Source organism: Caretta caretta, chromosome 5 (assembly GCF_965140235.1).
Source record: "Caretta caretta isolate rCarCar2 chromosome 5, rCarCar1.hap1, whole genome shotgun sequence".
NCBI classification, from domain to species: domain Eukaryota; kingdom Metazoa; phylum Chordata; order Testudines; family Cheloniidae; genus Caretta; species Caretta caretta.
Window position 1 is genome coordinate 97,296,985 of NC_134210.1, and position 21,185 is coordinate 97,318,169.

Here is a 21,185-nt window from a genome sequence, read left to right on the forward strand (position 1 = left end):
GCAGCCATCCACATTGGAGCGGCCTTTCTCCCTGTTTCCACTAGCCCTGCAGTACCTTGTCTCTCCTCCCAATCTCTCACAGGAGGAGGACTTTTTCAAGGTCTCAGGCAGCCCCTAATTGGACTCGGGTGTCCCTAATTGACCGGAGGTAACCCATTTTCAGCTTATAGGGGAAATGGTCTTTATCATTCTTATATACCTGCCTTCCACCACTCTCTTACAGCTGCCCCATCTTTGTCACACTGTGTGATCCTCCTAGAGGACAGCTCTGCACATACAGGCCTTGTTTACACTAAGGCAGTTTGGCTAAGAGTTGCCACTGTTGTTACCACCAGTTCTGCTCTGGTAGCAGAACCAGTGCAGAAGTGGTGCTGACAAAAAGTGGCATTTTAAGCACCAGGTCACATAGATCTGCTCTTAATAGAGTTAGATGTCATACAATAGCGATGTTGCTGCCACCAGTGGAACTGAACAGGTGGTAGTGACAGTGTAAAATGTCAGCAACATGAGCCAAATCCTATCTTCACTGAAGTCAATCCAAGCTTTGCTATTGATTTCAATAGAAGAAGGGCTGGGCCTCAAACACTTTAATCTTTCAGAGTATGAAAAAATTCTAATATGGAGTGAACCAAACTACTACTGTATAAAAGGAATTTAACAAAATCAAAAGGTGAGATGGTTCTAGACTAAAAACAATGCCCACAAACACTAGTACTGTAAATGCCTTCCTCATTTGTAAACTGAAAATTTCACAGACGGAGTTACAACATGGTACTTGAATTATTAAATTCATACTTAAGCAGCACTGCTCTGAGCAACATTTCATTTTTCAGATCTCCATTTCTCTTGTCATGCAGGGCATTGGGGACTCAGTGAGAAAAACTGGACTCGCTTTAGCTTGTATTTACATCATTTGAAATTAAGGCACAGATATGAGATTCTAAATGGCAAATTATTAAGTAAACTTATTAAGTAAAATTTATTTTACTTTATTAAGTAAAATTATTAAGATTTTTAGTGTCGTTCTTTTTTTAAGTATTGTACTACAGAGCCTTATACATCACTCATGTATGCTAACTTGATTTTTCAGATGCTTTCAGGGTATATTACACATTATAGATCATGGTCCTGATTTTCTGTGCCTTTCAATGCTGGCCCTTTGTTTATTTTTTTAAAAAATAACCTAAAATAAATTCACTCATTGCATAGACTTCTGTATTTCATATGTGTACGTTATTGTGATGTGTGGTTAATTTCATGTGTGGGCTCCATTACTGACACCTACTTTAAACTGTATTCCCATTGGTGCAAGAAGAGCTCAATTCTGATCTTACTTACACCTGTTTGATACCTGTGTAACTGAGGCTGGGTCTACATGTAAAACTTAGGCTGACCTAGCATGAGTACTCAAGGGTGTGAGAAATCCACACATCCTAGCATTATAGTTAGGTCAATCTAACCCCCAATATAGACACAGCTCTGTCAACAGAAGAATGCATCCATGGATCTAGCTACCGTCGTTCGGGGAAGTGGAGTGGAAAACTCCATCCGTCAATGTAGTCTGCATCACCACGACAGGGTTACAGCAGCGTGGCTGTAGCATGGTAGTGTAGACATGGCCTGAGATCACACTCATATTTCAGCTCTCCTTCCCGTTAGCAACCCCTTCTGCTGGCACACTATAAACAATGAATAGTCCTGGGGAAAATACTGGGGGGTGCCTTACCTGCTTCATTCCTCCATAGGGAAATTCTGCACCAAGAAATTGAACAGCTAACTTGACCATAAGGAAGTTTCTTCCTAATCCCAATTAAGGATTCTAAAGGAAAGTCAGGTAAGCACAGAAGGGAGCAGAGAGGGTCCCCAACACCCTCTGCAGCTCTCCATACCCTTCACTAGTCATGGATTGACTCTGATCACGCTTCACCCCCATACATACGCACTAACATTCCCAAAAGGACTCTTCAAAGCAGTCTATGGAGGGATGACAGAGGAGCACACGACTGCTGAGGAGGGGTTTACTGAAGGGTTCATGTAGAGTTCATGCACCTGGAAACATTCAGGGCACACCCTGACTGTTGTGTAGGAGCGGTGCACACACTGCTCCGTCCAAGGACATGGACCATGGGAAGTCGCTCAGAGGACATGAACCGTGGGAAGCTTCCTTGGACTGGGCTCAAGGCCTGAGAACAAGGATTGTAGTAGATAGAGGCTGGTAAATAAGAATATTAATCAAAGTCATATTATTTCCTTTGTTGATGCCTTTTGCGGTCAGAGTATGTAATGCGCAGAGGGGAGAGAAATAAAAGAGAGGTGGAAAAGCTGACAGGGGCAATCCCGTCAGCAAACCAGCCTGCTTGCTCGCCTAAAGCTGTGTCCTGTCTTGTATTGAACCGCAACAGTTTACAGTGAACGCTGCAAGAGTTTAGTTGGTGGGGGTGAAGCTTGTTAGAAAGGCCAGGGAGTTTTGTTCTGTCTTATCATTTGCCTACCCACTATCGACTTGGGGCAACACTTTAATTTGGTGCATGATACAGATCCCTGCTTTGGATCTTGGCCCCTCTCCTGCCTATCTTTCTATCAATTTTTACAGCAAGCTGCAACCAGCGATGACATGCTCAGTAACCGCACTCTAGCAGTGCTGCTTTGAAGAAAGCTCTGTGTGAACCTCTCCACTCTGCAGAGTTCTGTGCTAGGCTACGTTAAGAGTGCTGGAGGTCTACATGTGACCACAGGCGCTCACTTTGACCATTCCTCCTCTAAAAGTATCTAATTGATATCCTCTCTTGGCGGTGCCAACGTACATTCCTGAGCTGAGGCGCAAAGGGCTCGCAGCAGACGCTAATAAATATATTTCTCAATATACGGACAAAATTCTACTATGCTGAATATTGTTTACATGCTCATTTAAAGACAGAGTAGGGTTCATGTAAACATTGGGCCAAATTTTGAAAATGTGTACTCTACACCCGTCTAATTTATGCCAACTTTAAGGCCTTTCTACACTGCCAGAGTGGTGTAAAGTGGCCTTCGTTTAAATGAGAATGAGAACCAAACCCTAGATCTTCAAAGCCAGCATGTACATTTAACTAATTAATCAGTTAGATGCAAAATTAGCCTTTTGTTCACCCATTTATCTGACTTGTGTAAGAAATCATGGTAACTGCCCATAAAACTGCAGATGCCATTTTTAAAAATATGGGTCCTATTAATAATTTATGCAGGATGTAAACAAAGGCCAAAGGAAGTTCCTGCAAGTGTATCTGAAATAACTGGGAACAAACAGTAATAGAGTAAGAACAACTTACAGGAAAATCAAACAGAGCAGTATTAATGAATTGTCTGGACCCAGATTCTTGGCTACTGGAAATGGGCCCAGCTCCATTGAGTTCAAAGAAATTGAAGGGATAACTTGACCATAAAGGAAGTTTCTTCCTAATCCCAACCAGTTAAAATGTTTCTAAGGCATTAATAACCAAATTCATAAATATCTAGAAAGAGAGACGCTGTCATAAAGTGTCATAGTTCCATTGAAATGAATAGAGCTACACCAACTTATGCCAGCTAGGAATCTGGCCCTTTGTGTTCACACAGTCAAAGACAACACTATGCATACAAGTAGTTTAGAAATACAAGACTACAAAATAGTAGTATTAACTTCCTGAATTCCCATTAAGTGGAGGTAATGCCATAGAATTAACACAACTAACAGGTGGGATTTACCTGCAATTAATTCTGAGCACCAAGATGGGGTTTGAGTAAATGCCCCTTTAAAACTGGGCCCAGTATTTTATCTTTATTTTATTTTTTAAAAAAATTTAGTTCAATCCTGAAGTCAAAATACCCATAGAAAGAGGAAGAACGGAAGCTTTCACGGCTGACCCCATCATGAGTTGCACATATGCAGTTTTACATTCATTTTGTGTACTAAAATAATGTCACCATTTTCAAATCAAATGTATAATTAAGTATGGGTGTTATTTTGTCACTTGGAAGACGATTTTAAGTTACAAGGAAGCTACTTTTAAACAGTTTGGAAAGTCCACAAACGCTAGTGTTCACCTATTTAGATTGTAAACTCCTCTTAGAATCTAAAACACCATCAAGGCTATGTGTCTTCATTGTTTGTATTGCACAATGGGACCTCAACTCTGATTGGAGTTTTTGGGTGCTACAGTAATATAATTTAAAAAATAAAATCAAGAAATTCATAGTTATGATTACCAATCAAGTGTCCATTAGTAGTATTTGATGGGACAGATTCTCTGATGTGGCCAAAATCTACTTGGCACAGCAAGGGACCATCAGGGAACTGGTTATGTCTCCCTGATTCTTTGTTCAGCTCTGCCTTAGTCCTTCCCCATACTTCGCTCAAGGCTGCTCTAATCTAGGAATGTTGTGAGTGATCCAAAAGGGACCATACAGCAGCTGGATATAGCCACAGTGTTTGTGCTAGGTGGTGTCTGTGTACAACAAAGTCAGCTACACTAGCTCTGTGCCCACAGAAGACTCACATGTGCTGGGGCAGTTGCTAAAAGATGCAAATGGTTTCCACTCCATTTGCACTACTGCCTATGTGGGGGCGAGCACTTGGTATTTGTTCAGTGAATCTGAGTATTCCTGGACCCTCCAGCCTTGCCCCTGACCCTCTCCATGTTTATCACTGAAACAACCTGAACAATAAGGTTGATGGAGCCCTTAAAGAACACGGTTTAGCCATACACTGTGTGAGAACCTCCTTTGTAGACACCCCACATCCTGTTGCAAAACTACCCTACTTATGCTTCCTACACAGCCTTCCACACCACTAGGAAAGCAGGATTCACCACTCCGTGTCTGTGTGTGACATTTACCTCCCTGGGAAACTACATACTACACATGTGCAGCATTCTGCTTTTATTCGTTGATAATTTTTATACTTAACTTTTTTTCAAGGTTAGTAAAGCATAAATTTCTCAGTAAGGGTGATCAACATGCTATGTTTATATAGTCCAAGTGCTAACTCTTGAAAAACACTAAGGTTTTTTTCACACTTGAATAAAATAAAAAAGCTTAATGATTTTTCCTCAAACTTTTCAAAAACATTCATTTCTTGGTTGAGGAAACACATAAGAAATTCCAACTCCAAGGTTGTTTGGGGGAGAAGTTACAAAACAACTGAAATTAGGGGCTTGCAATAAAAATGCTTTCTCAGCCACAATTATAAGATAAAATATTGTGCAATGCTATAATAGAATGGCCAGTATTACCCAATGCCCTCAGTTACCCAACATCAAAAATTGATGTTAGCAAAAATTTTGCTAAGACTAAATATGTGATGCAGGGTGAGATGCCACATTTCAAATAAAAAAGGTCCTTTAATATAAAATAAGGAATAAGGATTAATTAAAAGGAACATGGAAAAGAGTGTGCAAATCTTAATTCCCCTACTTCACTAAATGACCATAAAAAGCCAACAAATACCACCAAACCATGGGGATATCATCCTACTTTGCACATTTTCATTCGCAAAGGCAGCCAACAAGAAAACAGCAGTCTGTTAAGGTTATTAAGGTGCATCCGATGAAGTGAGCTGTAGCTCACGAAAGCTTATGCTCAAATAAATTTGTTAGTCTCTAAGGTGCCACAAGTACTCCTGTTCTTTTTAAGGTTATTCTTGGGAGTTTAAACTTGCAAGGCATGACATAAAGATTAGTACATTAACAAAATTCTTATAGTACATCTCCCCCAGGAACAACGGTGAACATTATGTTCTGAGGATAGCACATCAGTTAATAATATGGTATTTGTCTTTGTTTCATCTTAATGTACCTTGGTGAACAGATAGTATATCCACTCTTGTAAAGCTAGCTGCCATCCAGGCAAATGTTTCCTGATATGACGTTTCAAATTAAAAATGCAGAAGCTTTTGCCTCAGATGCTTGCCTAGCTGGATTTTCTTACCTTTGGTTCCATTGAAATGAAGCTGTGGGTACCTCTACTTGAGAGAACTGACCTTTTAATTGTTTTACTATGATAGAAGTGGTAGTAATCCTTCAGTGCTCCAATCTGTTGGGAGGAAGAGACAGGGGAGGAAAAGAGAGAGAGAGAGATTTAATTTATGAAAAGCAGTTTTCAGTTTTTCATTTTTTAAAGGACTATAAATTATGCAATTTCCTGCTGTGCTGAAACGTTACTTGAACCCCAGTGATCATCTTTCAAAAGAAGGACATAGGATATGAAATGGATGGAGTGTCCTTGAGGCAGCAACTGCAAAACCAACTATTATAATTGAGCTGCTTAGCCTGTCTGTATCTACCTTTTTTAATGTTTAATTTATATGCAGCATTTTAAGTAATTCTATATCAATCTATATCCAGACTGTCTTCACATGGCAAGTATAAAAATCATCAAATAGCTATATTAAAAAGCATTCCATCTAGTTTGCTCAAGGAAATGTACTATAAAATGCACAATAGGTTATTTATGTCATTAACTTACCCCAAAAAAGTTCTAAGCATCATACCATTCACAAAGGAATATAAATATATGATTTTTGGGGGGGAAAGGGAGGAGTAATGTCAGAACTCTTAATCAATTACTAGAAGTGCTTATTCAAGTTATGAGAAGTCAAAATGGGCAACTTCTAAATAACAGAATTCAAATTACTTTGTCTCCATCACTTCAGTATAGTCTGGCAATGTTGTTGGTTTTACCCAGCACTAATCTTTGTAGTAACAAATTTTAAATCATTAACACCTGTGTTATAATGGATAGCCAGACTTTTAAGACATTACTCATATACATCCACACACACCCAACATCTTTGGCCTAGGGAAAATGCTTCCCCTAAGCATTTTAAAATTTGGCCTTCAAGAAAATACCATAATAGTTGTAAATCTTAGAGGAAGATCCTTTATTTAAATTAACAGAGTGTTCAGATCTCCTTTTTTTGCTTATTTTTAACAACATTTATTAAAATCGTAAACACTCAAATGACCTTAGAAAGAAAATCTGGCTTAGTTTTGAAAACAAATCTGAATGAAATCACAAAAGATGGTGGAAGAATAGCTATCTAACCTCAAGGATTCTGTGTTTTGAATTAATAGCCCCTAATAAAGACAAGTATACAGGAAATAACTCAAGTGTTCAACCTTAAAGCAAAGTTCTAGGAGAACTGGCAGGAAAACACAATAGGGCTCCAAGGATCTGTTTTTAGGATTCATGAAGACTAAAGTCTCTGGCTCTGTGCTGCCTACAGGACAATGCAGAACACTTCATCACCTCCTAGCCCCTGTGCTGGAGCTCACAATGCCAGAAACAAGGCTAGGGTGCTTTAAACTAATCAGTGGTGCCAGATCTAGTCCTCACCCCAGCATTGGCAGCATTCAAACTTTACCAGTTTACGCAAGGTCTCGGCCCATTTATGAAGATTTATGAGGTTCTGCAGTATGTTTGATGCAGGAGCCTGGGGATTTCTTGTTTGTTTGTTGCTTTAATTGCATTTTTTGCATATTCACTAACCCACAACATTAAACACAACTTTAATCTTCTATAGCCTCCCTCTCATTAGTATGGATTAATGAGCCTCTACTGTAACTCCTTGTTTATACACACACACACACACACACACACTGCAGTCACAAAGCAAGTAGGTCTGTATTTCACCATTGCACAGAACTGCAGACACAGAATTCTGTCATATTTATTTGGGGGAGGAGCTGCCCGCCACCCCTGGGCTGAAGCCTGACCCCACCACCCCAGGAATGTGTGGAACTCACTGGCTGCTTGCTCCTCCAGTGTTTGTTTCTCCAGAGGGGCCAACGCTCAACTCCTGCTAGAGGCCCTGAGTGAGGGGCTACTGCTCCCCCACCCCCACAATCATCACCCAGTAGGCTGTGGCTGCAAGAAAAGCCCCTGGTGGCCGCATGTCGTCATGCTGGCTGCATTTGAGAAACACTGGATTAGGTTAATAAATACTAGTGGGATCAAAGAAGCCCAAATCTTGGAAATGGAATTTGATTCCTATTCAGTGAGAGCCAGTGCTTTCTCATAGTAAAGCAGTAGTGTACTAAAAAATTTATTACCCTCCTTTAACTTAATGGGAATTTACTTAGACCCTCAAAATCCTTGGACCATAGAGAACCACATGTATGTGCAAACAAACACATGCATCCCTACTATGATTAGGATGTCTTGCCTGCTTTATTACAGATAAGAATTTGAGTTAACTTTGAAGAAATTAACCAACACACCATCATTACTGTGAAACAACAGCAAAACTTCTGGTTTAGTTCTTGAAATATATTTTCCCTAAGGCAGCTTTAACTCTGAAAGTAGCATAAGGATAACTCAGGATACAGATATAGTGACTCAGTTCCTCTACCTCACTGAACCTTGGAGTGTCCTCAGAAAGCTTGTGACGGATGATAAACTCCATATTGAGTACATTACATATTAACATTCACCAGGCTGTTCTGTAGGGCTGGTTGCAGCAACAACTGAACATTTCCATTGATCCTGTATAGCAGCACGTCAGCAGGGCTCACAAAATTACTTGCCCATTTGATAATGGGAAATAGGAAACCTTCTCTGGTGGGAAGGGACTTATCCATCAGTTTCCATAGAATTTAAAGTTTGATTTAGACTAGAAGTTTCTACTCCTTCTGGTTGCAAACATAACCTTCTGACCGTGAGCCGAATGGGATCTGTGATACGCGGTAGACTACCTGAATCTGTAGACAGACATTCAGAGTTTCCCTGGCCCTTGCAGGGGAATTGGGAGGGAAGGGAGGATTCTCCACCCTACAAATTCTGCCTCAGTAAGGGAGACACCTGGCAGTCCCTGCAACCAGGGGAGTGCAGTAACTGCTACCTCTGTGCAGCCGTGGGCACACAAATCACTAGGTCTGTGCAGAGGATGGAAGTTCTCTTTCACAAAGGATTTGAGGATTTTGAAATTTAGCTTTGTTCCAAATCAGAGCCAAAATTGAAAATTTCAAAATTCTTTGAAGGAACATTCTGGTCATTTACAACATATTCTTTTGATTTCAACTTTTTGAAGATTTTGTAGTAATTTTTAATTATAATTGTATATTATATAAATTATACATGAGGAGGCACGGAGGAGTTCCTCCCACACTGGCCCCTCCACAGGCTGAACTCACCAAGAGAAAACAGGCTTCACAATGCTAAACAACAGTGCAGCCTTTGCCCTCTCCCTGTGTACTGGGGAACTTGCATATCATGCAGGTCCTGACTTTGTCCTTAGCTCTCCTAGGGGGGAGTGAAGCTCTGCAGTGCTACTGACTCAGTGGCACGTACAATTTGCACAATCCAGCCACATAGCAATGGAGAGGTATGAACTGCCCAAGGCGTAAATCCTGTCTCCAGCTCACATTCCAAGCAGGCAGACCATGCAGGAGGGTGTTTCTTTCCTACAAACCACTCTTCAATAGTGAATCACACTGTAGCCGCTTCTCCAGTGCCAAAAGTAGGCTCTGTGCTTCTTGCCTTCTATCACTTTGGTGCGATGTTACTGATAGTTCTGCACAGTGGTGGATCCACCAGACCAGGGCAGGAACAGCAGCCCTCAGCGGGCTGTGGAGCTGCCAGGAAATTTGACTGTAGAGTAAGATATGGATTAATTACCCAAATCCCCAACCTACTTCTTCAAACAAAGCCCATTTACTCTCGTGTTGTGCTGAGAAAGGGGAATCTCACCCATGATGTGTTATTTAGTAAACATTCTACAAGGTATTAGGCCTCATATCATTTCCCCATACATGCTTCAGCACGGTAAGGTTAAAGAGTGACTTGCTTTCAGTTTTGTACAGTTTCAGGCACCAAAAAGCTGGCCAATTAGTAAAGAACTTAAATAGAAGAGACAGAGAAGATCACAGCTGCAGGAAACTACTCAAGCTGAAATGCCAACAATGACGAGCAGACTTCTTTCCAAATATGTCAGCTCCCTGCCACTCCCATTGGTTTTGCAGCCCAGCCCCCTGCTCCTGAGGAGTAAATGAGTTTTTCGGATTATTTCTGTCAGCCATGATTAAAACAACAACAAAACTACCCTGTTACTGACATTGCTGCGTGCTCTGGTCTTGTCCTGCACTGAAGCAGCAAGTTAAAGCCATTGTGGCAGTCAGTATGTTTAAAAGAGGCAGAGGCTGCTATTTTGCCTTTTCACTTAAGGCCATGAATACACTACAAGCTTTGGTCGACAAGTTACATCGGCATAAAGCCACTGCAGTTAGCATATCGCTTGTGCATGTGCAACCTGCCACTGTCCAGCACGCTCTTTTGGGAAGTTTTGGCAATACATGTTGGAACTGAAATAAGTCGTGCAGGGTTGACTGAGAACAAGGGTTCAGCTTCATAGCTTGCAACAGTTTCCATCCCATAATGTCATCTATATCCCATAATTTTCGTGCCTTTAAAAAAAAATCCCACGAACCTGCACAGCCCTCCTCACTGTCCATCATCTCTGACAAAAGTATGGAGCCTGAACAGCTCTGCACTATTGTCCTAAGTTTTGCAAGCACAGGAAGCAAGATCCTCCGGTATTTGCAGAGCTGTAAGAAGAACTGAATGAGCGGGGAACATGATGATTTCTTGGAGGACAGATTGCTGTGGGACACAGTGAGAACCAATTCAATGTTGTTGGTGGAGTTCAAGAAGCAGCTGCAGATGATGGAGCACTGCTTCTGGACCTGAAAAACAAGCACCGACTGGTGGGATCGCATGGTAACACACGCTTGCGATGATGAGCAGTGGCATCAGAACTTAGGGATGCGCAAGGTCACATTCCTGGGTCTGTGTGCCAAGCTTGTCCAGTCCTCCAGCGCAGGGACATCAAAATGAGAGCTGCACTGTCAGTGGAGAAGCAATTGGTGATCACACTGTGGAAACTTGCAACGCCACATTGCTGCTGGTCAGTGGAAATCATTTTGGAGTTGGAAAATGCAGTGTGGGGACCATTGTCATGCAAATGTGCAGGGTCATTAATCATCTCCTCATAAACAGGATTGTAACTTTTGGCAATGTGCAGGATGATAGTGGATAGATTTGCAGCAATGGGGTTCCCAAACTGCGGTGGAGCGATAAATGCCATGCATATCCTTATTTTGGCGCCAGACCATCTTGCTACAGAGTCCATCAACAGAAAGGACTACTTTTCTATGGATATGCAAGCACTGGTGGATCACTGGGGACGCTTCATTAACAGTGTTGGTAGTCCCGGAAGATGCATAATGCTCGCATCTTTAAGAACACAGGACTGTTTGGAATGCTATAAGAAGGGACTTTTTTTCCTAACTGGTGGATTACCATTGGCAATGTTGAAATGCCAGTAGTGATCCTGAGGGATCGAGCCTATTCCTTGCTCCTGTGGCTCATGAAGCCATACACAGGCCACCTTGAGATCAACAAGGAACGATTTAACTACTAGCTCAGCTGGTGCAGAATGAGAGTAGAATGAACTTTTGGTAGATTGAAGGGACACTGGTATTGTTTACTCATGACAGTGGATCTCAGTGAAAAAAACATACCAAGGGTTATAGCTGCCTGCTCTGTCCTGCATAAAATCTGTGAGGCAGAGGGCGAACAGTAGCAGCCAGGGTGGAGAGCAGAAGTGGCTGTCTGCTAACTTTGAACGGCTAGACACAAAGGCTATTATAAGAGCTCAATGTGGAGCTATACGGCTCAGGGAGGCTGTGAAAAAGCACATTGACAGTGAGCCACAGTAATGGATTGTGGAGTACTGTTCTCTACCTGGACCTGCTGTTTTTGGGACCTTTAGGAATTTTGTGGTGCTTGCTGTACAGTTATGATTATCACACTGTGTTTGTCACTGATCCTATGAGTTGTGTCATACTGTGCAGTAACAAGTAATCGTTTGCTTTCAGAACTTCGAGGCACTCTGCAGCATATATTATGAACGAATAAAAATTATTTTCCCAACAACAGAATTTTATTCAGTAACAAAATCAATGCAAAGAAAAATCAGTGAAATTTAAATGCAAATACAGTAAACACTTAATACATTAATGGACCAGAACTTAACAAGGGGAAAGAACATTCATGTCTACTTTTACCTACATATACAGCAACCATGGCTCTCTCGGGTCAGTGTATGTGAAGCTGTGATTGTCCTTATTGTGCCCAGGGGTGGACTGGTGTGGGTAGGGATGCGGCCTCTGATGCTACATGGAATGTTTGGGGAGGGGGGAAATTGGGAGGTACTGTAATGGAGTTCTTCTTTATGGATTTCAAAGAGAGGTTAGCCCACAAGAGTCCACCCATAGGTCCACAAGAGTCTACAGCATCTCTGTTTGCTGCCAGAGAAGCTCCATTATGTCCTGGTGCATCTCCTTCTCTTCCTGCTGGGACTCCTGGGCCTTTCTCCTGTCCACTCTTTTCTTCTCCAGGCTGTCTGCAGTATTCACCCTCCAGGCCCTTTGCTCATGGTCCGATGCCGCACTGGCTTGCAACATCTCACTGAACATGTCATCCTGAGCACTCTTCATTCTCCTCCTTATCTAGCTCAGGCATTCCGTGGCTGTGGAGGGGAGACCCTTCAAGGCTTCAAAGGCAGCAGCTGCAGATAAAACACACAGAGGTAAACCATTGTCAATATAGTCACAATGGAAAGCAAAAGTGAAGATTCAAAACTCCCTTCCCTTGCTCCCCTGAGATTTTAAACAAGACGTGTCTATTGACCCTTTTGCTTCAGCATGCTTATGCGTTGTGCCACTCACTGAGTGTGGCCCACCAGGGATGAGGGAATTGCTTCGTTGCATAAAACTATGAGTACAGGGCAATGACACTGAATACTGGCACCATTTTCCATAGGAGGGTAACAAAGGCAGAGAGAGCACAGCTGCTACTGGCATCCAAAAGCTGCCTGGGTCCATATGCTGCTAGTTTGTCTACTGCAATAGTGCCTGCTGAAGTTATCGCTGACTAGCATGGGAAAGTGTCCTACAATGGCGGGAAAAATAAGGTTGTCATCCCTAGAAACCTTTGGGAAAGGATTGCTGAGTACCTCCATGAAAGTTTCATTGAGATCTCCCAGGAGGATTCAAGGGACAGCGCTGTGTACATAAACAAACTGCTCCGCATGGCTCCCCCTTGCCTAACTCCACAGGGGAATGAAAAGCAGATAACAACGCTGCCTCTCTTTGTTGTACTTTTTGAAAAGTGTACTTCAATGAAAACTTGATAGTTGTGTCCTGTCAACATGGGGGCACCATCACTATAATGGGAAATAAATTTATATGCTTACCCGAGGATGCTTTCCCTGCATCAGGCTCACCCATGCTCGACTGGTCTGCAGCGGAGTCTCAAACAGGTCCTAGCTTGTGACGTTGCTGGACCCCCCGGTCATGTATTTCCCCATCCTCCTCCTCACTGTTCACACCATTGGCCTGTGACTCCAGCTCCTCAGAGGTATCCATGGTGATCTGCAGGGTGGCAGTGTGGTCTCTGCCAAGTATGGCGTGCAGCTTTTTGTAAAAGCGGCAGGTCTGTTGCTCAGCACCAGATCGACTGTTTGCCTCCTTGGCCTTCTGATACGCTTAACACAGTTTCTTTGTTTTCATGTGGCATGGCTGCTGATCCCTGTCATACCCTTTTTCCTGCATCCCCCATGCAATCTGCTCGTAGATGGCCATGTTTCTTTTGCTGGTCCGTAGCTGTGCTTACACAGCCTCTTCTCTCCTCAGGCCCAGGAGATCCAATACCTCCTGTTTACTCCAAGCTGGCACATATCTGGAGCGAGTAGCTGGCATGGTGAGCTGGGCAGTAGCACACAACAATGAAGAGCTAGCTGCTAGGTGTGCTCACCAAGTCAGACAATCAGGAAAAGTTATTTCAAAAATTCACAGGGCTTTAAAGGGGAGGGGAGCTTTCCAGTCTCCAGGACCCTGGGGAAGTAGAGTTCACAATTGTAACCAGAACAGTCAGTATTGGGCATTGTGGGACAGCTGTTAAATTGATCCTAACGGTCCTAAGAAACACAGTGTCTACACTCTTGCTACGTTGACCTCAGTACATTGACCATGGCTCCACACTGCTTGGATAGAGGGTGTTACTGTAACGGGGCACTTACATTGGTGGGAGACAAATTTAAGTACAGACACGTGCAACTAGGTCGACAAAAGACGGCTTATGTCTATCTAACTTTGTAGTATAGTCCAGGCCTAATAGTTGGGCTTAACTGGTATTCTCAGATGCCAATGCATATCTCTCCCCTATTCCCTTTGTTTTCCCTTCAGGCTAGTACTCCAGTCTGGTAGGGAACAAATACGTTTACACAACATTGCCAAATCTGTACCTCTGAACGGTGGTGACATTCCTCAGAATAACAGCTCAGTATCTGCCAAAGATCAGAGTATGACTTCAGTGGCATTCCTGGAAACTCCTTTCTGAAGTATGCAGATACTATGGAAATGAGCCCTTCCTCCATCCCCACAAAATGCCAATATATGAGAACATAAAATAAAATAAATAAATGGAAAAATAAAGGCCAAGATTTTCAAAAGTGGCAAGTGATTTTGGGTTCCTCAGTTTGTGTGTGCCCAATCTGAGACACCTTAAAGGTATCTGATTTTCAAAGCATGGGTGCTTAGCACTGTCTGACCCTCTCCTGCTGTTCAACCCACCCTCACCCCCCCAAATCTAGTGGCCTGTCAGAGACAGGAGTGGAGAGAGTGGCAGTTCTTGGAGTGGAGAATCTCCCTCTGTTTTTTCATCAGTTATGCTGTAGTCTGAGGTCGTGTCTTCACTGCTAAAAGAGGTGTGCTTTTTTACCTCAGGGTGACTATTGAGTGTGAGCTACCCCAAAGTGAAAACGCAGCTGAAGATGAGGCATTTTAGTTTTATCCTGACAGAAACTCACTAAGGTCAGGCCAATACCATCACCTGGGGCTGACATTGCTTCATCTACCTCATGGTGAAACGGAAGTGCCTTGTCTTCACCGTGTTTTTACCTCAAGACAGCTCACACACATTACTGACAGGCAAAAAATACACCTTTTTTTTCAGTGAAGACAAGGCTGAGCAGCATAGTGGTAACTTCCCCCCTCCTTAGCCCCCAGAGCAGTCTCACATTCCCCCATGAGGGCTTGTACCGCAGTTTGGGAACCAGAGTTTTAGATATCTATAATGGTTTGTGTTCCCTTAAACCATTTTTTCTCGGTCTCATAGGTTGAAATTAGGGACGGTCATAACTCTAATTCCAGACAAAAATAAAAGCTAATTAACTGCCCCTCAGATAGAAAATGCATTGTTGTGAGTGAGTTTTCTTGATCAGTTTCTGAAAAGAACCTGGTCCTCAAGACAAAGGAGTTCAGCCAACTAGTAACACAGACAGGTTGGTGATTCTCTTCTGAATTACTTGTGCATGAATAAAACAAGGAAGATTAATTACTGCATCCTCCTGTTACAATAGGAAGATCCCTATTTCTGTTTCAAATAAATCAGCTTTACCCCCAAAACATAGCAAGTCCTTTATCCTTGAAATTCCCTCTCTTCTTCTTTTTTTTTTTTTAAACAGAGAAAATATAACACCTTATTGAAGTAATGTATGCCACTACTGACTTCCTTTGCAGCCTTGGGCAATTTTCCACTGTATTTCAGCTGTTTGCATGGAGAAATTTTGCCTGTGCACTTATATTGAACTGGAAAGGTACAATTTTGTTTTTCAATCAGTGGATGTCTAAAATGAAAAACTGAGCTATTAACATAAAATAGCTCTGCATTATGTTCTTTCGCATAAGAATGTTATTACTATTGTTTACATACTGCTGCATTTTCCTTTAAAAATCCCCCAAAAACCTTAGTATGTTAAGTGCTTCAATAGGAAATCCAAAATAAACTCTCTAGACATTTAACTTGTTATATGTGCCTTTGTTAACAGGACAAAATGAGCAACAATAACTGCAACTGAATTTGCCTTCTTTGCATCTGTTCTATTTCAATATCAAGGCTGAGATTTTCAAAGTCACTGTTTTATGGTTAATAGGAATTGAACATTTAAATCCATTAAGAAGCTTTAAAAATTTCAGCACAAAAATGTAATTAGAGTGTGGATATAGCATGTTAGAGAATATACAGTTTTAAAGAACTTCTAAAATAAAAAAAATTTATAATGAAAATTATTTACATGAGATTACATACTGCATTTTGTATACCACCTATATAATCAAAGTTTCTCTAATCTGCTCCCAATGTAGGTCATATTCCAAAATATATTTACCAATATAAAGATATATCAGCTTTCCTCTAGGCTATGCAGCAGACAAATAATTAACTACCTTGAAAAAGCTCAGGATACACAGGACAAACATTTATGGATCAATAGATGATGCAAATACAAAAAGAATGTACAGTTATGCACTGAAAGAAATATTGCAAATGAACTTCTGTCTAGTGGGTCTCTTGTACATCAGTGCTACCATGGAAACCATATTCAACATTTGAAACTACACGATGAAAAGAGAAGTGCTGAGAAACATTTAGCAACATGTAATGCTTTCGTATCATCAAAAGAAATAAAATGTTTTGATACTTAAGAGTGAGGTCTTACTTTCCACTAGTACAACCTTAAGTGAACAGTCTTTGGAAAAATGAGAAAAGATTCAATGATAAAAGAGGTCAGAATTTTCAGGGAACACTGTAATCTTTTAAAAGAAGGATGACCTTTAAAAAGATCAGAAATGCATCAATAGTTTCATATTCATATGGGTTTAATCACAAAGAATTATTCATTAAAAGCACCCTTCTAAACAGGCTGAACAATCCTTCAAAAGAGGATTGTGGCAGCTTTTTTGGATTATATATTTATTTAAATCCTGCGGATTTCAATCTGAAGTTGTTCTCTCCTTATAAAGGAGGTTGGAGAGGAGGGAACAGTTAGCTGGTTGTTTTAAATAAAACTACTTAGAGATTTTAATTGACAACATTTAATTGTATCCAGTGATACTTCTCTTGGAATGTTTTGAAGAAAATAATATTCATAGTAGGCCAAATCTTGAGCACCGTATCCAGGGAAACTTCCAATAATGGTAATAGGAGATTGCCTGATTAAAGACTAAATGAAAGCTAAGGGTTAGCTTTATATATTTGTCCTTTACATGAATGTGCAATGAAAAGAATGGCCCAAGGAGCCTTCCCAGTGAGACTCCCATAAGAGCTACCGAAAACTGCAGTCCCTTCAGCACCCCAAAAAAAGAAGAAGCATGGGACAGAATGGGCTCATGGCCTCAACTCCCTCAATCACAGCATGGGAAATGGGGGTGTGCTGCATTTCAGGGAGGGGGAGGAAGAGTCAAGGGACTCTTTCTGAACATCTGAGGAAGAATGCCTACTAATGTTTCCCTAGAAGCAATGTGACACCACACCACTTCAATGCAGGGCTGTGCATTACAGGCCCAAGTAAAAACTGAGTAAGGACCTCAAAATTGGCCCTAACTGGAGTCAAGGACTGAATAAACAGTGAGTAAAAACATCAAGTTGTTAGCATTTTAAAGGACCAAACCAACAGAATTCCTAATGAATTCAAAGTGATATTTGGCCATCATGTTGATCATTCAAATACTCCAAATTAAAAGAAACTTGAATTCTGCCTTTTGAAGTCCATAAAGAACACCCCTCCTCCATCTATTTCCTTTCAAGGACTGAAAGAGAGGTTATGATTTTAATAATATGTTAAAAATAAAGGACTCAAAATTTAAGAAACACAGATACAGGATTTTTTTTCAGTTCTTCAGCAGATGTCTTAGCATTAAACAAGATCATTTTCAGATTTCTCATGTTAATGTTATCATGCAGCATAGCCAGCCTAACCATCCCACAAAATGAAAACACAATTATGGACCATTAATGAGAGTTTTATGAAGGGAGGGATTGACCTTTAGGTAAGTTAATGTCCCTGTCAAATAAAACAATGTACTCTTAAACTGATTATTCATCTCCCTCTTTGTTGAACCCAACTATTTACCTCATTGCATTTCCATCGGAACTACAAAATAAGTTCAGTAAATACTTTAATCCTTTTCCACAAAATAAATAGACTTTACCTCTGACATCTGTAGTGATATAAAGAAAGTTTTGTAATCGTTATCCATGCAAGTTCAAGTGACAACAAATGCTGTTTGGACCTAAAAAGAAGCTGTAGGGAAAAATGATAATGTTTGTTTCTCTAAAAAAAGCTGTTGGGCAGGAAACAAATCTCTTTAACATTTCAAGAGGTTCACACAACTGCAGCTTTTGTTCTAACCTTCTTCTCTTTTCTTTTCTAACTCACCAGTTGGTAATTTAAAAGCTGATATATGTCTTCCTTAGAATAATCTTCATTGCTGTTATTACTGACTTCTACCCCTATTTCATGTTGGTTTAGTGGAGAAATGCAAAAGGAGAATGAAAGAAAAGAAAAGGAATATACATACTGTACCGTGAATGTTCATTTAAGTACCTTACATCACTGACATATTCCATATTTTATGACTATGCCAAACCCTAAGCACTGCTGATGGTGGAGGGATTAATTTGGACTCTCATCAATATATTATTATAATTCTGGAAAATAATGTGACTTTACAAGGTGACCTTAATCACTGTTATTTCAATCATGCCAATCGTATAAAGATAAGTTATTAAATAGGTTTTATGTTTTAATAAAAACAGATTCATGGGGAAAAAACAGGCATTAATTTCCTTTGAAAATTGACCACAAAATGTTTAATAACATGGGCCAATCCTGAACACCCTCACTCGCCCGCCTGAGCAGTCCCACCAGGCAAAAGTCTCTTCTCGATTGCACCAAAGTAAATCAGAAGTAACTTTGCTGAAGTCAATTGAGTTAAACTGGTTTAAGCGAGAGAATAATCTGGTCTAATCAAACTAATTGCATGAGTAAGGGTTTGCAGGATAGGGCGCCAACTCAGATATGATGCTATGTTTCTGTTCATTTATTTTAATTTCAGCATAAAACTCACTAATGCATTAATATCAGAAGATCTTATAACCTTCAAAGTGACTGACGCATCAACGTACAGTAGTCATGGCTATTTCCATAAAACACCTAAAACTGCAGCCATAAACCTTTTCAGACTGTACTTTGCCTTACAAATCTGAACTCAGTTCTTATTGGCTATAGTAATTATGTTTTCATTGTATTGACTTTCATATCAGACTTTATTGAGTAATTTCCCCCTCCATCCTCACTACATTTTTTTGAAGAATAATAAAGCTGTGACTCATGAGAATTTTTGGGAATGAGTTTAGTTCATCTACGTGATGTGTGGCATTATTAAATACCCATCAGCCTAGTTCAATCAATCATTTTATCAGTGTAAACTGCCACAACAGTGAAACTGTAACATACTTCTTTGACTTTGTCCTGTATCAAAGTCTAATCATCTACCACTCTGCACAACAAGCTTAACAGAGCATGAATAAAGGTCAAACAATCCCAGATCCAGATATTTCAGTGATAATATGCACATATCTTATTTGATCAAAGCAAGATCCTTACAAAGGCACTACTATATTCTAATGAAATACTGAGGCCTAATCCCACACCCCTTATTCACATGAGCAATCCCTACTCATGCAAGTAGCCCCATTGACTTTGATGGAACTACTTATGCAAGGACTACTCATGTTTCAGCATGGAGTCCTATAGGTAGATATTGAAATTCAATACTTGTTAGTAAGAAAACACCTGTATTTGGCGGGACCTAGAGACAAGCTTCAAGAAAAATATCAGATCCTGTAGCATGCACACCAAATCAGAAAGGAAACATCAGGAACATGCTACCTGTTTAAATGATGTTTGGCAAAACAAAATCTGGATTATGCCAAATCACGGAGCTGTTGGTTCTAGGTATAGTCAGGTAGGAATCTACTGTCTATTTAATCTAGTTAAGTCAAGTCAGAAATAACAGTAAAAAATTACATCCCCCATAATTCAGACAGTTAGGTCCCCCTCCTGCTCCCACTCATCAGTAGTGTCAGGTGGACTACTAGAGCTCAATCCAACTTTCACTTAAATCAATGGAAATCTTTTCACAATCGTTAATGGAAACTGCACTGAGTTCTTACTGAGACAACACCTAGCATATATCTTGATGAATCCAGACTCAATCAGGAAAAAAGTTCTGGATCTACATTTTATAGTACTGACACCCCTCAAAGTACTTGGCTACAGCATTAAAATTACTAAGTCAGTGAAAGCTGTGAGGTCCAGCTACAGTTGGTGATCAGGTATCTAGATTTACCAAAGCCATTGAAAGTATTCAGGACAAAACTTGGGGTCTGTCTATTGCACATTTATAAGGAATACTCTTCTGGGACATCCTCTTTGGGAAAGAAATCCTTTAGAACTTTACAGATCAATGAATACATACATAGCTGTGTCTGAAAAATTATTTGTGCAAAGGAAAGAAAAACATTTTGCCTTCACAGATGGCAGGTTATTTTTATGATCTCTAGTGTACATTTATTTAATACATGGTTCCATACATTTAAATATAGGAAGTTTGTTCAGCTTTGAAATAAATAATGAATGGCATAAAAGAAGATGTATTTTAAACATACAGACCGCGTTTCAAATGTAAAACATTTACTTTTCATGCCATATAATTCCTGCATTGCAAAGTCTGGTGAATTGTTTAATATTTAAAACATCTTTGGACACATACTATTTTGAAAAGGCAGCTTCAAAATAATGCATCACCTTAAATGTGTCAGAAATGTAAAGAGATAGATCAATAGATCCTACTAACCACCTTCTCACGCCCCCTGCTCACTGAGCATGTATGTACAGTAGGGAGATTATTACATGTTTGGGGCTTTAATGTCATTCTCAGGCTACAGTCAACTCAATGTCTCCTTATCCAAATGCAACAGTTTCACTATGTTCCCAGCACATGACCAAGAAAGGGAAATGACTCAACCCTAACAAGATGGAAACGCTGCTCATTGGCAGGGGAAGCATCTAGAAGAGTAGGCGGTTGTGGTGTCAGCACCAATTACTGATGACATGCGATTGACTTCGCCAAAGCAGTCCACAGTCTAGGTACCCCAGTGTGTGCTGACCCGTTTTGGGAGCTCAGCAACCCCATGTATGTCGAGCGATCACACCCCAGATGATGGATATGGGCTTGGCCTGGTGGCTGAGTCAAGTGACCAGATTCACT

The 21,185-nt window shown here is 40.6% G+C and overlaps 1 protein-coding gene and 1 long non-coding RNA gene across 4 annotated transcripts in view; both read right to left on the reverse strand.

The window, feature by feature from the left end:
• The window catches only part of LOC125637150 (proprotein convertase subtilisin/kexin type 5), a 305,277-nt gene that overhangs the window by 268,286 nt on the left and 15,806 nt on the right, over positions 1 to 21,185 (reverse strand). For all 3 annotated transcript variants that reach the window (XM_075128725.1, XM_075128726.1, XM_075128727.1), the window contains exon 2: positions 5,944 to 6,048. In XM_075128725.1, the coding sequence (XP_074984826.1) occupies positions 5,944 to 6,048 (105 nt within the window). The remainder of the gene's footprint in view (positions 1 to 5,943; positions 6,049 to 21,185) is intronic.
• LOC142072192 (uncharacterized) lies at positions 11,932 to 14,621 on the reverse strand. The gene is made up of 2 exons (XR_012668584.1): positions 13,268 to 14,621; positions 11,932 to 12,580 (listed from the first exon to the last, which is right to left on the reverse strand). It is a non-coding gene; the product is annotated as an uncharacterized LOC142072192 (long non-coding RNA).